The sequence below is a fragment of the Triticum aestivum genome, chromosome 2B, assembly GCF_018294505.1.
Source record: "Triticum aestivum cultivar Chinese Spring chromosome 2B, IWGSC CS RefSeq v2.1, whole genome shotgun sequence".
Lineage (NCBI taxonomy): Eukaryota > Viridiplantae > Streptophyta > Magnoliopsida > Poales > Poaceae > Triticum > Triticum aestivum.
The window spans coordinates 244435562-244453136 of NC_057798.1; the positions used below are offsets into that span (position 1 = coordinate 244435562).

Consider the following 17575-nt stretch of genomic DNA (forward strand, 5'->3'; position numbering starts at 1 on the left):
CCGAGCTCCGCCGCCTCCCCGAGCTCCCCAAGCTCCCCCACTTCTGCCTTGAGCATTCCCCGACGCCACCATGAGCTTTGCCATGCACTCGTCTGAGACCTCTTCCCTGTCGTTGAGCACCACCACCTCATCGAGTTGTCTCTGCCATCAACCTCGAGCTCATGGCAGCGCCACCGTCGAAGTACCACGACGTGAGGCTTCGGCCATGGGGCAAATGGGTGGCGAAGATTCGTAACCCGGACGCAGATGCGAAAGTGTGGCTTGACATGTTCGCCATCGGGGAGGAGGCAGCTCACACCTATGGTGCCATCGTGTTCCGCTTCTTTGGGAGCCAGGCGAAGCTCAACAACGCCGCCTCAATAGCTCCCAACATGTCTTTCATTAGGGTCGCCTCTTGGGCGGAGGAGAAGGAGCACCTGAGGCACCTAAGGCAGAGCTCACGGCCAAACCGCCAATGTCGGTTTCATGATCATGCTCAAGGAGGACCCGCAGATCCTCGACGAGAACCACATGTTCTTCTAGTCCATGAAGGACACGCGGACGATCGAACGCGATCGTCACGAGATTAATTACCCACCTCGAGGCGGAGTGTGAGGAGATGTTCGACGAGCTCGCCAACGAGGAGGAAGACGATATGTCATGGAGTCGGTCCATCGTGAGTGACCATGAGGCCGACCCCTCGACCCGGGGGTGGGGTGGGGGTGTGATTCCCATCTCCTCGGAGTCAGATTTCTCCGATCTAAAAACGACGAGGAGAACAACTCCTATTTTATATATCTAGTATCTAATTTTTATTTAGAGCTAGTTCTTTTGGGCTTATGGGTGGGTGCCAAAATATGAACTGACCCTTAGTTTATCATCTTGATGTCTTACCTATTACGGTGTGGTTGTAGTGTTAATGTATTACATAATAGACTGTTTAATTATGCTATGCATGATGCTAATGTGATTGTGTTGTTTAATTATGCAATGAATTATTATTTTTGCAGGAAAGAAATGAGTATAGTTTAAATTTGTGCTTGAAATGAATTTTTGCACAAAATAAGTATTTGCAAAATTGAGTTTTAGGAAATGGGCTAGATGGACAAAATTCAATCCCCAAAAAATCAACAATAAGATGGAAACTTTTCTTCTCAACTCATCCAAAAATATTTATTTGCTTTCATAATTATCACAACGACGCCCACGCATATATACCGTAACAAAAAGGGAACAGGATGTAGAGCGTAACATTACCTGTAGGTGTTCACAAGGAAGCCCTTGACTTTAAACGTGCGGTACAACAGCGGCCGGCCGTCCTCGCCGCTGCACTCCCGTGACGCCGTCATCTCCTTCTCGTCGGCGGGAGCCCAGTACTTCGCCTTGGCGCCGAACACATGCCGTGCTCCGTCGCTGTCGTCGTTCGTCGCAAGCAGCGGGTCGGCGAGGCCCGCATTGCCGCCACGGCCACCGCTGGTCGCCGGCGAAACCATTGGCTGGCACTGCGTATCTAGCTTCTATGCATGAAAGCTCGAGGAAGCACAGTGTGTGTGTGTGTGTTGGCGCACGACGGCTATGCGAGATGCGACCGCTATATAGAGATATGGTACGAGGTGAAACTAAGCCCAGGCCAGCCAGCGGCCACCGACGCAGGGTACGCAGTGCTCGCTTCGCCATGTCCTGGGAGCTGGGAGGCTAGGGGGAGGAGTCGAGAGTCGTGAAACTCATGAGGGAGGGGTACTGGCTGGCCGGGCCACTGGACCAATGCAACGGGAGCCGTACGCGTGGCCAATCCACGCCATTCCCTGCTAGGAAACAACCTTCGCTTGAGGAAAACGTGAGCTACGGGACAAACGCCGTGTACGCATCTGACCAAGACACTTGCTTTTGGACAGCAAGGCGTGGGGTATTGACGTCTTGTTTGCACTTCTGTTTTGACACGAAATAACGTGGAATAATTGTTCTACTCGAAATGTGAACGTCTAATTTTTAGCGTTTCGGAGCAATGTCCTCAGGCACGATGGACCCCGTGCATGAATCGTAAAGCCAATCGTCCGCAATTAGCGTTTCCATGCACTCCTCTAGACGAATTACGAGCTGATGGCACTAAATGGTCCGCTTAGATGACAATCTAAGTGAACACATTCGGTATGGCAATTTCTGTTTTTAGAGCATGCCAATTTTCATCTTTATTCCGTTGGTGTAGCATGATAATCCCTTCAGCCAACATACAAATCCTCATGATGGCAATTTTCACCATTTTTATGCAATCATAGCAAATTCCTGAAAATGCACGGCCATTACTCTGCCGCATTAATGGATTTTTCTGACAGCCCTGACAACATGACAATTTTACCTTAGAACATGGCAAATCCTTACACAACATGACAAATTTATTTGTTTTTACTCCGGCCACGATGGTCACCCCTGCCGCCCTCCTAGCCGCGCCGTTGGCCACTCCGGCCACGACGGCCACCTCTGCCGCCCTCCTAGCCTCGCCGTTGGCCACTCCGGCCACGACGGCCACCGCTGATTGCTTCGCTTGTCTTTCCGACCTTGGTGTCTTCTTTTTCGCCCCTCTCCTAGCCATGTCGCTCGCCGACCTTCGTTTTGACAGAGGCCATGCTTTTGAGGATCGCATTTGGCGGTCGCTGAAGCTTCCGATCAACTACACGACAGATCAAGGACAGCGGGAATTTTTCCTTGTGGCGGAATTTACTCGTTCCAAGATCAAACTCACGGAAGATTCAGTCGGTACAATTCTTCTCTCTTGCTTTGGAGGAAGAGCATCTCTGTTCAAAGTTCAGCAACTTAGTGTATCTCGGTTCAAATTCTCGGTCTCTTCTATCAATATTGGTTTTGCTATTTACAATGGTGGAAATGTTTCAGTGCCCGAATTCAATCTGGGTTTTCTCCTCTGGGGCCGAATGGCCCGAAACATCGTTCTCTGTCAGATCCTAATCAAGATGAAGGCTAGACTCTAGTCTCTCGTGCTAGAAATTCCAATTCTTACACTGATGCAGTTCGAGCTCCAAGGTTCATCAATCAGTCCACAAACAACTATCAAATTCAAAGGAATTCTAGGGTGCAGTCTATGGTTGCAGTTACTACCGTTTTTGATAGACTTCAATTTCCGGTTACTGGCAATAATGAGGCGGGACGTCAGGACATTCAAAATGGTCAAGATTCAATTGTTGCAAGGGAGGTAATTTCGCGGCCCAGGCAGGCCCAGCCCAAGGCCTTTTGTGTCCGTTGTCTGCTGGAGGGCCACTTGAGACCGGCATGCGTCAATAAAATTCGATGCCGTAATTGTAAGGGATGGGGCCATGTTGCTAGGGGCTGTCGTTCGGCCTTCCGCTCCCTCGTCCTGTCAAATCGTTAGTCTGCCTCTGTATCCGCTCCTGCCACAACAATCCCTGCTAATGATGCGATTGCGGTGCCTTCTCCGAGGAATGCTATCGTTCAGCCCGATAATCAAGTGCTCAAAGTTATTCCTCCACCTAACAGCATTGGTGTTCCTGCTCCTCAGACCTCCAGCGCGACCTCTCTGCCTCCGCCACCGCCATTGACTGCCTCTCGTCTTCTGCAATCCACAGTGGTGAGAGGATAGCTTGTAGAGCAGACCATGGCGAACTTACCCTTTGATCCTACCCCGTTCCTCCTGCCGCACCATCAAGCTCTTCAGATAGAAGGTAGGCCAGCTCGGGTGAGGGTTATCACTGATCTGGCTCCACTGCATCATGAAGATTGGGCCATCGCTATCGTAGTCCCAATGCCTAATCAGCAGGTACTTTTCCCCAATGTTAGACAAATCATTGGAGAGTTCATCACTGAGGTTAAGCATCTGGCAGTTCTAGAAATCTGCCCTTGTCCGTTTGGTCAGGCGTATGTCAGGCTCCGCACCCCCTTTGACAGAGAATCGTTGGTTCTCCAAAGCCCTCATGCTTTTGGAGATGTTCATGTTATTTTCCAGCGGCATAATCAAGGTTTGAACTGGAGGAATCTGGCCCTAAACAGAGATGTTTGAGTGCTTCTAATAGGGTTTCCGTTTGACAAGAGAGAAATTCATGAGTTGGCTAATGGTGTTGGAAGCTTTGGAAGGATGTTGTTGTGGGACCGAGCTAGAAGCACTCAGGCGGCTTTAATGGTCAAAATCCGAGTAGAAGAGATGAGGGATGTGCCTATCAGCATTGTGGTGGGAGAATCGGATGATCCTAATGCTGGATCTTGGATTGTTCCAGTGGTTATTGTCCAACAAGAGATTCTGGGAGGTGGCCCACCTGATGAAGTCCCTATTCCTGCTGATGGAAATCCTCATCCTCAGCCTGCTAATGCTTTCTATCATCCTAACTAGCTGAATCACTTTGTTTGGACAATCCAGGAGCATCAAGCTCATGATCTTATGAATGGCAATCCTCAAGGTTTTCATTAACAGGCTCTTCAGCAGATAGAGGAGGATTTAGAACCAGAGGATGATGATGATGATTTGCTAGGTTGGGGGCATTGGGCAATGCCTGCTGAAGTGGATGATCTTGTTGACCAAGAGCTTGAGGAGGGAGAATTCATGGAGATGGCTGATCTCTTTCAACCTTTAGATGAACCTCATGTGTTGGCTAACCTCCTAGATATGGATCCTCACAGTGAGCTCACCCTGCCAGTTGGCTCAAATGTAGTGGAAGTAGATCATCAGATGGACTTGGACTTTCAGCTAGTGGAGGGAAACAATTTAAATCTCTTGGGCCAGGACCAGGAGGAGCTACCTAACCTCAACTTAGCTATTGGGCCTCTTCCAGCCCAACAGCCTTTTTTGCAGGATTTGACCCCCCAGGATATTTTGCCCAATATTCCAGCACCAATTGAGCCTTTGAATTTTATCAACCTGTTATCTCCAATTCAGCATGACAACTCCTCTGGCTTTGATCTCAACCTAGCATTGCCACAATCTCCAGGGCAAAATGAACTCTTCTGCAAACTAGATTCTCAGGAAAAGTTAGGTTTGCATTTTCTCAGAGAGTCTGTAGAGGAAGATGGAACTCTTTTTGATCTAAATCTTGCTGAGGGAGATGACCCAGTTATTCAGCTTGCCTCACTTGCTAAAATTCAGCTTGCTATGGAGAAAGCAGCAACTCTCAGCTCCTCTGTGGATGAGGAGATTGAAATTATTGATTTTTCTTCAGATGCTTCATCTAGACCATGCTCTGACTCCCATAGTAAAGACAGCTCCTCCAACTCCTCCACTAATTGTTCTGCCCCCCCTGGTTTCAATATTAAAGGTAAATATTTACCTATTCCTACTGCAGATACAGTGGAGCAGAGCTTCGCCAGTGAGGCTGCTTGGGAAAAGCATTTCTCCCAAGCTTCTGAGGGCTCTGCAAAGGCTTAGGCACCTCTTCAATGGGTGGATTTCATATGCAATGCTATTTTAACTCCTGATAAACTTGATTGGGCAAGAATGTTCCTGCAATCCCTTATGTGGCACATTATTTATGAAGGGCACCAACAGGAAAAAATAATTACCTTCTTCATTCCTAAATATTGTCCTTTGACTGAGCCTCCTTCCTGCTCACAGATGCTAGACAACAAGGGAGAGGAAAACAACACTGCTGCTTCTGAGGAGCCCATCTTCTCCAGCCCCTCTGCCCACAAAGGAAAGAGAAAGGACAGGCTGCCAATTGTTGAATCTGAGGTAAGAAGAAGTGAAAGGCTTTTACATCTTAACAAAGGATTCAAAAACAAAAGCTTGTCAGGACAGTAATTGTATGACTTGTTCTTCAAAGCCACCTATATGCAGCACCAAAGTTATTAAAAACTTGAATACCTCTTATTGCAAGGTGGACCCAAAGGTGTGCTCTGAGGAAAATCTGCTGCAGAAGAAAGCAAAAAAGGGGGGAAAGCAGCCTACATGGAAGGACTAGAGATGCTGAGCTGGATAGAAGGAGTGGCTGCAATAAGCTTCCTTTTGGGAGTAGTTATACATCTCTATAGTGATGATGTTTCCCTTTATGTCTTATCAACCCAAAAACTTGTGTGGATTTGTGATATGTATGCTGGCAGTACGATTATTTTGTAGGATGGTGTGGGCTTCACAGATTTTGGTATGTTATGCTTGAAAAGAAAAGGTGTTGTCAGCAGTTTCTATCTCTTTGTCTTTTTATTTAGTCATGAATAGAGCATGGAATATCTTGAGTTGTAATGTCAGGGGTATTAACTCAAGTGATAAGTGGCTGGCCATTTCGAATAAAATAGATGAATCTAATTGCTTTGTGATTTGTTTGCAAGAGACAAAAAGAGAGGTTTTTGATAGCTCATATTTAAAAAAATTCTGTCCTAGGAGAATCAATAAATTTGATTACTTGCCATCTGTGGGTGCTTCAGGAGGTTTGCTCACTGCTTGGAATGAAAACATGTTCCAGGGAGAGTGTTTATTCAAAAATGATTTCTCAATTTCCATGGGATTTATCTCTGTCCACACTGGGAATTCTTGGATCTTAACCAATATTTATGGGCCATGTGATAATGAAGGCAGGCATAATTTTTTGGATTGGTTCAAAAACAATCAAATGCCCATAGAAACAGATTTGTTAATTACTGGTGACTTCAACTATATTAGATATCCTTCCAACAGGAACATGGGAACTGGTGATATCAACAATATGATGCATTTTAATGAGGCCATCAACAATCTTGCCTTGGTTGAAATTCCTTTGAAGGGCAGAAGTTTCACTTGGAGTAATATGCAGCAAGCCCCACTTCTGGAAAAGATTGATTGGGTTTTTACTTCTGAGAGTTGGTCCACAAAGTTTCCTAATACTATGGCTCTTCCATTATCCAAACCAGTTTTTGATCATTGCCCATGTGTCATCTCCATTGGAACGTGCATCCCAAAGGCTCAAATTTTCAGATTTGAAAACTTCTGGCTTCAACATCATGACTTCAAGGACATAGTAGAAGAGAACTGGAATCAGCCCTTATCTGAAAGTGATAGTGCAAAATTGATTACAACTAAGTTTAAAAGACTTAGAAAGAGGCTCCAGATTTGGAGCAAATCCATTTCCAATTTGGCTGGTAATATTCAGGCAACAAATAATGTTATAATGATGTGGGATCGGTTTGAGGAGTATAGGCAGCTTAGTGACACTGAACACAATGGCAGAGAAATGCTTAATGATCATCTCCTTAAATTGCTTTCCTTCCAAAGGATTTATTGGAGACAGAGAGCCACTATCAGATGGGTAAAATTTGGTGATGAAAATTCAAAAAATTTCCAAGCAAAGGCTACAATTAAATACAGGCTTAATTACATTCAGTCTCTGCAAGATGATCTTGGAAATGAGCACACTGAGCACTTTGCTAAGGCCTCAATCCTCTGGAAATCTTTTAAGGACAGACTGGGGCAAAAGGGAAATACATCTGATCCTTTAAACTTGATTGGCCTCATCACAAGAATAGATGACCTGTAAGATCTGGAAGCACCTTTCTCTAGAAAAGAAATTGATGAAGTGATCAAATAGCTTCCCACAGATAAAGCTCCAGGCCCTGATGGTTTCAATGGAGATTTTATAAAAGCCTGCTGGAGTATTCTTGCCGTTGATTTCTACAAGTTGATTGAAGATTTCCATCAGGGCTCAATCTCACTTCAAAGCATCAATACTTCCTTCATCACTCTAATTCCAAAGAAGGATAACCCAGTTAGAGCCAATGACTTCAGACCTATATCACTTCTGAATTGCACTATAAAAATCATCACAAAGTTGCTGGCCAATAGGTTGCAGAAGATTATCCTCCAAGTGGTTCACACCAACCAATATGGGTTTATTAAAAGCAGAACCATAAATGATTGCCTTGGATGGGCATTTGAATACCTTCATCAATGTCAGAAGTCTAAACTGCTCATTTTGCTGCTCAAACCGGATTTTGAAAAGGCTTTTGATTTGCTTAGCCACAATACAATTCTACCTATCTTGAGGGCTAGGGTGTTTGGAGAAAAATGGATCATGTGGATCAAAATGCTGCTCTCTTCAGGTACATCCTTAGTTTTACTTAATGGAGTGCCAGGAAAAGTCTTTCATTGCAGACAAGGAGTCAGGCAAGGAGACCCTGTCTCCCCTTTGTTATTTTTCCTCACTGCTAATCTTCTGCAATCTGTGCTTAATGAGGCAATGCATCAGAACCTAATCAGTCCACCTATACACAGCCAAGCTTGCCCAGACTTTCCTGTCATTCAGTATGCCGCTGACAAAATTCTTGTGCTTCCTGCTGATGCTAGACAATTAACTCATGTCAAAAATTTAATCATGCACTATGCTGAGTTTACCGGGCTCAAAGTCAATTATGAAAAATCATTCATGGTGCCCATAAATGTGGCAGATTCACACATGGACATCCTTCTAAACATCATGGGATGTAATCAGGGTCATTTCCCTTTCACTTACCTTGGACTACCACTGGGTACTACTAAGCTCAAGATTGAGGATTTTAACCCTATGATGCAAAGAATAGAAAGAAGGCTCACAGGCTGTTCCATTATGCTCTCATATGATGGCAGATTAACTTTTATTAAATCTATCTTTGCTGCCTGGCCAATCTTCTTCATGTGCACCTTGGCTTTACTCATGGGAGTAATTGATCAGATAAACAAGTATTTGAGAAACTTTCTTTGGAGAAAATTCGACATGGAGGACAGAGAGACAGCTCTGATTGCCTGGTCCAAAGTATGACAGCCAGAAAAGCATGGAGGTTTGGGCATTTTGGATATTGCTCTTCACAATAAAGCTCTACTCATGAAAAATCTTCTCAAGTTCTTCAACAAGGAAGATATCCCTTGGGTGAATCTCATTTGGGAGAAATATTATCAATCAGAGGCACCAAGGGGTAAGGCAGAGGGATCCTTCTGGTGGAAGACTCACACCACACTCATGGAGATATTTAAGATTTTAAGCAACTGCACCATTGGATTAGGGCATTCTATTCTGTTCTGGAAAGACAATTGGCAAGATCCATCTTTGCAACAAGCCCTGCCACACCTATCTTCTTTTGCCATCAATGAGGATCAATCTGTTCATCAGTTTTTGGAAAACCAAGATTGGACAGATCATTTCCACCTCCCTCTATCAGTAGAAGCTTTTGAGAAATTTAATCGGCTGCCACAACTGGTTCCTCAATTGCATCTCCATAGAAATGATAGTTGGACCATCAAGGGATCTGTTGGAACAACTACTGCCATTCATATCTACCATCAAATGCTAGAGCAAAAAGAAGAGCACCCAATTTTTCATCTCATCTGGAGCAGTTCTAGCAGGCTAAAGCACAAAATCTTCTTCTAGCTAGTGGCACATTGTCAAATCAACACCAGATCACTTCTTGGTAGAAAAGGAATGCACCTAGATGACCCTTTTTGTCCAAATTGCAGCCAACAGGCAGAGGAGACAACCATGCATCTGCTTTGGGACTGTAATTTTGCCCAGGAATGCTAGAATTCTCTAATTCCCAACAGACAGAGAAGAAAATCAGTGTATGAGAACACCATACTTGCAATGAGATGCTTACCAAAATCTTTTGCTGCTGAAATCGTCATTTTGGGATGCTGGAACATCTGGATTCAGAGAAATGGGAAAATTTTCAGGTCTCTCCCTCACACCCTTCAATCATGGAGATTCCACCTTAAACAAGATTTGAGACCCTTCGACATAGAATCAAGAATAAGTTTGAATCAAGTTTCATTTTGTGGTTAAACAATAACTTGTAATAGCATGATTTCTTTTTCTGGAGCAGGCACTGGCTAAGCCTTAAGACCAAACTTTGGCCCCTCTGGGGTTTGTAACATATTTTATTTTATTTTATTTACCGTAGCACTATTGTTCTACGGTCTTGGGTAAAAAAAATTATCTGTTTCCGGATAGCAATTTTAGAGCGTTCGTGATACGTCTCCAACGTATCTATAATTTTTGATTGTTACATGCTATTATATTATCAACCTTGGATGTTTTATATGCATTTATATGCTATTTTATATGATTTTTGGGACTAACCTATTAACCTAGAGCCCAGTGCCACTTTCTGTTTTTTCCTTGTTTTTGAGTTTTACAGAAAAGGAATACCAAACGGAGTCCAATTGACGTGCCAATTTTTGATGATTTTTTATGGACCAAAAGAAGCCCCCGAAGTAAAAGAGTTGGGCCAGAAGAGTCCCGGGCTGCCCATGAGGGTGGGGGCGCGCCCCGTATCTCGTGGATGGCTCGGAGACCCCCCTGACGTGAGACATACGCCAAAAATTCCTATAAATACAGAAACCTCCAGAAAATAACCTAGATTGGGAGTTCCACCGCCGCAAGCCTCTGTAGCCACCAAAAACCAATGGGACCCTGTTCCGGCACCCTGCCGGAGGGGGGATCCATCACCGGTGGCCATCTTCATCATCCCGGCGCTCTCCATGACGAGGAGGGAGTAGTTCACCCTCGGAGCTGATGGTATGTACCAGTAGCTATGTGTTTGATCTCTCTCTCTCTCTCTCTCGTGTTCTTGATTTGGCACGATCTTGATGTACCGCGAGCTTTGCTACTATAGTTGGATCTTATGATGTTTCTCCCCCTCTACTCTCTTGTAATGGATTGTGTTTTCCCTTTGAAGTTATCTTATCGGATTGTGTCTTTAAGGATTTGAGAAAACTTTATGTATGTCTTGCATGTGCTTATCTGTGATGACAATGAGATATTCACGTGATCTACTTGATGTATGTTTTGGTGATCAACTTGAGGGTTCAGTGACCTTGTGAACTTATGCATAGGGGTTGGCACACGTTTTTGTCTTGACTCTCCGGTAGAAACTTTGGGGCACTCTTTGAAGTACTTTGTGTTGGTTTGAATAGATGAATCTGAGATTGTGTGATGCATATCGTATAATCATACCCACAGATACTTGAGGTGACACTGGAGTATCTAGGTGACATTAGGGTTTTGGTTGATTTTTATCTTAAGGTGTTATTCTAGTATGAACTCTAGGATAGATTGAACGGAAAGAATAGCTTCGTGTTATTTTACTACGGACTCTTGAATAGATCGATCAGAGAGGATAACTTTGAGGTGGTTTCGTACCCTACAATAATCTCTTCATTTGTTCTCCGCTATTAGTGACTTCGGAGTGACTCTTTGTTGCATGTTGAGGGATAGTTATATGATCCAATTATGTTATTATTGTTGAGAGAACTTGCACTAGTGAAAGTATGAACCCTAGCCCTTGTTTCCTAGCATTGCAATACCGTTTACGCTCACTTTTATCACTAGTTACCTTGCTGTTTTTATAATTTCAGATTACAAAAACCTATATCTACCATCCATATTGCACTTGTATCACCATCTCTTCGCCGAAATAGTGCACCCATACAATTCACCATTGTATTGGGTGTGTTGGGGACACAAGAGACTCTTTCTTATTTGGTTGCAGGGTTGTCTGAGAGAGACCATCTTCATCCTACGCCTCCCACAGATTGATAAACCTTAGGTCATCCACTTGAGGGAAATTTTCTACTGTCCTACAAACCTCTGCACTTGGAGGCTCAACAACATCTACAAGAATAAGGTTGTGTAGTAGACATCAAGCTCTTTTCTGGCGCCGTTGCCGGGGAGGTGAGTTCTTGAAGGTATATCTTTAGATCTTGCAATCGAATATTTTTGTTTCTTGTTTTATCACTAGTTTATTCTATAAAAGAAAACTACAAAAAAATGGAATTAAGGTTGCCACATATGCTTCATTGCTACGTCTTGAGCTTGAGCTTGTGTTGGTTTTCCTCAAAGAGGAGAGGGTGATGCATGCTACGTCTTGAGCTTGCGTTGTTTTTCCTCGAAGAGGAGAGGGTGATGCAGCAAGTGTAGCGTAAGTATTTCCCTCAGTTTTGAGAACCAAGGTATCAATCCAGTAGGAGGCTACTCAAAAGTCCCACGCACCTACACAAACAAACTGAGAACTCGCAACCAACGCAATAAAGGGGTTGTCAATCCCTTCACGACCACTTGCGAAAGTGAGATCTAATAAAGATAGTAAGATAAGATAAATATATTTTTGGTATTTTATAATATAGATGCAGAAAGTAAAGATGCAAATAAAAGTAGATTGAAAGCAAATATGATAAGAGATAGACCCGGGGGCCATAGGTTTCACAAGAGGCTTCTCTCAAGATAGCATAAGTATTACGGTGGGTGAACAAATTACTGTCGAGCAATTGATAGAAAAGCGCATAGTTATGAGATTATCTAGGCATGATCATGTATATAGGCATCACGTCCATAACAAGTAGACCGACTCCTGCCTGCATCTACAACTATTACTCCACACATCGACCGCTATCTAGCATGCATCTAGAGTATTAAGTTCATAAGAACAGAGTAACACATTAAGCAAGATGACATGATGTAGAGGGATAAACTCATGCAATATGATATAAACCCCATCTTGTTATCCTCGATGGCAACAATACAATACGTGCCTTGCAACCTGTCGGTGTCGAAACCGGTGGATCTCGGGTAGGGGGTCCCGAACTGTGCGTCTAGGCGGATGGTAACAGGAGACAAGGGACACGATGTTTTTACCCAGGTTCGGGCCCTCTCGATGGAGGTAAAACCCTACTCTTGATTGATTGATATTGATGATATGGGTAGTACAAGAGTAGATCTACCACGAGATCAGAGAGGCTAAACCCTAGAAGCTAGCCTATGGTATGATTGTTGTTCGTCCTATGGACTAAAAGCCTCCGGTTTATAGAGGCACCAAAGAGGGTTAGGGTTACACAGAGTCGGTTACAATGGTAGGAGATCTACATATCCGTATCGCCAAGCTTGCCTTCCACGCCAAGGAAAGTCCCACTTGGACATGGGACGGGGTCTTCAATCTTGTATCTTCATAGTCCAGGAGTCCGGCCGAAGATGATATTTCGGCTATCCGGACACCCCCTAGTCCGGGACTCCCTCAGTAGCCCCCGAACCAGGCTTCAATGGCGATGAGTCCGGCGCGTAGATTGTCTTCGACATTGCAAGGCGGGTTCTTCTCCAAATCCTGTGTACCTGTTGAATAGCGTCCGGCTTCCTATGAATACTGCGCTCCTCGGCTTCCACGCCCAATAATGGCCGTCTTCCACGTGTTGAATGAATGTGAAAAGTCAGCGTATTTTTACATTTACCCCCCTAGCTGCGCAAATGAGCTGTCTATAAAAGAGACGAGGATCTAGATCCAAATCACACCATCCTCCCTTCGCGAGCATTCATCAGAGCGCATCTGACAGAAATCCATTTCATCATGGACAGTCGACGCGGCTCCTCCTCTCGCCCTCCTAGCCCTCAGCCTGGAGATTGGGAGAGATGCTCCATCCCGCACAGTGAGCTAGTGGCGCTCCAAACCAAGGGATTTCTTCCCCCAGCCTTCATGGTTCCAGTTCGAGCCGGACTCGCCACCTATAAGGGCGGAAAGCAAGCGGAGAACGTCCCCAGCCCCTCCAAAGGAGAGCGGGTATGCCTTGTCTCTTATTTGATAAGAGGGCTCAGATTTCCAATTTATCCATTTCTCCGGGGGCTCCTGGAGTTCTATGGCCTCCAGTTGCACAACCTTACGCCTGCCTCCATTTTGCATATCGCGGGCTTCGTGGCCCTTTGCGAGCTATTTTTGGGCATCGAGCCTCATTTTGCGCTGTGGAAGAAGTTGTTCTGTCTTGTGCCCCGTTCTCAAGAGGGGTCGATATATCAAGTGGGCGGAGCCGAACTATGGCGCATCGCCGGGATCGGATATCTGTCCGGAACCCCGAAGAAGGCGTCCGAAGACTGGCCTTCAGCATGGTTTTATATAGAAGATGTCCCCCTGCCGGACCCTGTTCGGGTCGGCCTCCCTGAGTTTAGCAACGCTCCTTTGAAGAAACGCCTAAGCTGGCGTCCACGGAGCCCTCAGAGGGAAAACGATAGGGACGTCATTTACCTGATGAGTCGGATAAGGTTGTTAGCTCATTCCGGACTGACCATGATCGGAGTCATGGCTATATGCATTATGCGGGGGGTGCAGCCGCTCCAGTATAGAGGCCACCCCATGTGGGATTTCAACGGGGAGGATGATGCCACCTGCTGTAGCCGTAAGGGGCCGGGATCGGTCGCTGATCTGACGAAGATCTTGTCCGCATTGTACAAGGGAGAAGAGGAGGAATTCCTCCGCCTCAATCCGCAGAGCGGATTTTCTATGAACAATCCTCCAAACTGGGTAAGCGGATATTCATTCTTGCCTATCCGATCCATACTCCCATAGTCAAGTGTCTCATTTTGTGGTTTCGGCGCAGGAACTGCGCCGGGCCGTAAAGGATATAAACAGCCCACCTCCACAACCTGAGGATCCAGAATGGTTCCTCAATCCGACCTCCCAAGAGGATCCGGACATATCGGTGGATCTGATCGACGGGGTTTTCCATCAACTGAGCATCGACAATGCCTTGGTCGCCATTACGGCCGATTACCCCGGAATACTTCCCGCCTCGCAGGTAACTGAGACCAAAGTCCCAATACTTTGAAAATGACCCATCCATGCGTGTTTTTGATCACCGTATACTGGTGGTGTTTCGCAGGGGCGCCCTTGAGGCGGAGGGCCGAGCCCGCGGCGGCTAGCCAACAAGGGGCAGCACGGCCCAGCAGGCAAAAAAGAAGTGCGGTCCGGATCGAAACTCCGGTGCAACGGTATGGCGCGTCACCTTACTCCCCGGCTTTATTCCTGGGAGGCATACTAACGCTCGTGCCTTTTCAGGAAGAAGAGCGCTCGCCGGACTGTATCCAGAGAGGTTGCCAATCAGTCCTCCGCTCGCCAGGCTCCAAAGCCAGGTCCAGAAGTGAAGGCAAACACGGGGCGTGCATCGGGTGTTCCTCCAACAGAGGATGCCGACAGGTTATCTGCCACCAATTCCGAGGTGGAGAGTGCCATGAATCACAGGCGCCGCCGGACAGCTCTTCGTGACGCGTGTTTCTCCCCAGAGGCATTGGATGCCTTTAATTCGGGAGATGCACACCTCCGTGCCGCTCAAAATGGTCTAGCCAGAGCCACAGAGCAGTATGTAAAAGACATACGGGTGAGAAGATTTGACAGTTATATATGCCAGTAGCCCCCGAGACTTGAAATAGTTAGAATAACTGATTTAAGGATCATTTGTTGTGCAGGGTCTTACCGAAAAGAATATCCAACTGTCCCAGGAGCTGGAGGAGTGCAAAGCCCAACTTGAGGCCGCACTAGCCGCAGCAGGGGAAGCCAAAGAGACCCCCTTTGGTAATATATGCTTCAAAAGATAAGTAATTTGTGAAGTGCGGTGTGTGTATAAGTCTAACAATAATATTGCAGATGGCACCGGGATAGATCCGGACAAGCAACAGCTCATGCGCCGGTTAAAGGCCGGCGAGAGTGTGCTTACAAGGGTGAAGCAGGAGAAAAATAATCTCCAAGATGCCAACACCCAGCTGGGTGAGGAACTAAAGGATGTTCGTGCCCAGCTATCTAACTCTGTTAAGGAGAATTAGCGACTTCGACGCGACATTTTTAGTAAGTGCTTGAACGAACTTTGAAAAAGAGTTCGGCGAGGAAGTCATCTAACAGAGTTATGTCTGTAGGTATGCTCACAGGCCGTCCTGCAGAGGAGATGCCCGGTTCTACGGGTGACCTGCTTCTCGAGCTCTTGCAACTGCACGAACAAGTTCGGCAGGTGATGAAAGGCGTCGCCCAGGCCTTGTGGCCATTTGTCTCCCTGCCCGAAGGCCTTGAAGAGCTTGCAGAGAGGCTTCAGGGAGCACGGCAGCGCTTCCGCTTATGGAAGATATCGGCCTATCGTCAAGGCGCCCGGGAGGCCTGGGCCATGGTGAAGACGCGGTACACGAAGGCTGACCCAAACCACATGGCCGAGGTCGGACCTGCGGGGCCCGATGGGAAAGAGATCCCTGTGAGCTTAGTGTACGGCCAAGTAGAATTGGCCGCAAAGTATTCCCAACAGGACTGTAAACTAGACAGCCTACTGGATGGCATTGAAGAGGAATATGCCCAGTCAAGTTGACTATGTAATTTAAGATGACATGTAAAATGCCTTCTAGCCAGATTGTAGATCGTTTGTCATAGCGGACCTTTTCACTTCAACCTCGGGACCCAATAGTCCGGAGTGTGTCCTAATACCCTCGCGGTTATATAAGAACCGGGGCATGCGTGGAGACCAGGCGTAGGGGTCATTAGTGCTGTATCAGACAAGTGCCCAACTAGTTATGTTATATTACATGGTTAGTAAGAAACATCTTCCAGGGAGAATAGTTCCGTTAGGGGTTCCTTTCCCTGGGAGGCATGCCCTAAAGTGCATGTCCGGACTGCAAAAAAAGCAGAAAAACATCTGGGGGTAGATGAATAAATAGGTAAGAAATCGTCTTTTAGTTCACCGACCGAATATTCCCTTAAGAACGCTAGCTTTCGGCTTCACCTAGTCTGAGGTACACATCCGGCTAACCCGACAGTAACAATCGCAGAGGTGCTCCCTTTACCGCCTAGCCGAACAATCGGGAACATAGGGGTAAGCACAGGAGCCAGGCAACCCAGCTTGGCCAAAACTTAAGTCATATCGATGCATATAATGGTGAATAAAAGGTACATGCGGAAGTGTGACACATGTGTTGGGCATGAAGCCCGTATAAATAAGCTTCTGTTAAAGAAGCCACAGGTACAATGGGCGTGGATAGTGCGTCAAGTGTGTGCGAACAATGCGCGAACAAGCTTTCAAAGGCTGTAATAAGAAAGGGGGAAGAAGGAGAGAAACAAAAGACAGCTAATATGTAAAATAAAGATGGAGGAAGGAGACGAACTCAGAATCCGGCACTAGGCATAGAATCTTCGGAGACGGGCTGCGTTCCATGGGTTCGGCTCGAGTCGGTTATCCGATGCATCTCGCAGACGGTACACTCCACCGGTCAGGACTTGGTCAATGATAAAGGGACCTTCCTATTTGGGCTTGAGTTTTTCCTTTTTCTTGTCCGTCAAGCGTAGAACTAACTCGCCAACGTTGTAAGTTTTGGCCCGTACTTCTCTACTTTAATATCTTTGAGCTTGCTGTTGATAGAATGCGGAACGGGCTTTTGCCATGTCACGCTCCTCCTCCAATGTGTCCAAACTGTCCTGCCGATCGAGCTCGGCTTCTCTTTCTTGATACATGCGCACGCGAGGTGAGTCATGAATTATGTCACAGGGCAGAACTGCCTCTGCGCCGTATACCATAAAGAATGGTGTAAATCCGTTCATGCGATTTGGAGTGGTCCGCAGCCCCCAGAGTACGGAGTCGAGCTCCTCTACCCAGTGCGTGTTAGATTCCTTAAGGGACCGCACTAATCGGGGTTTGATGCCGCTCATGATTAGACCATTTGCTCGCTCGACTTGACTGTTAGTTTGAGGGTGATAGACTGAGGCATAGTCGAGTTTGATGCCCATGTTTTTGCACCAGAGTTTAACCTCGTCGGCCGTAAAGTTCGTGCCGTTGTCAGTGATGATGCTATGGGGGACACCGTAACGGTGTACGACCCCTGATATGAAGTCTATCACTAGTCCGGATTCGGCCGTCTTGACA

General features: G+C 46.2%; 1 protein-coding gene across 1 annotated transcript in view; it reads right to left on the reverse strand.

Moving 5' to 3' along the window:
• LOC123044576 (probable mixed-linked glucan synthase 8) overlaps positions 1-1748 on the reverse strand; it is a 6099-nt gene extending 4351 nt beyond the window's left edge. Inside the window, exon 1 of the mRNA XM_044467356.1 lies at positions 1237-1748. Coding sequence (XP_044323291.1) covers positions 1237-1472 — 236 coding nt within the window. The 5' untranslated portion in view covers positions 1473-1748. The remainder of the gene's footprint in view (positions 1-1236) is intronic.
• Positions 1749-17575: the final 15827 nt, after the last annotated feature.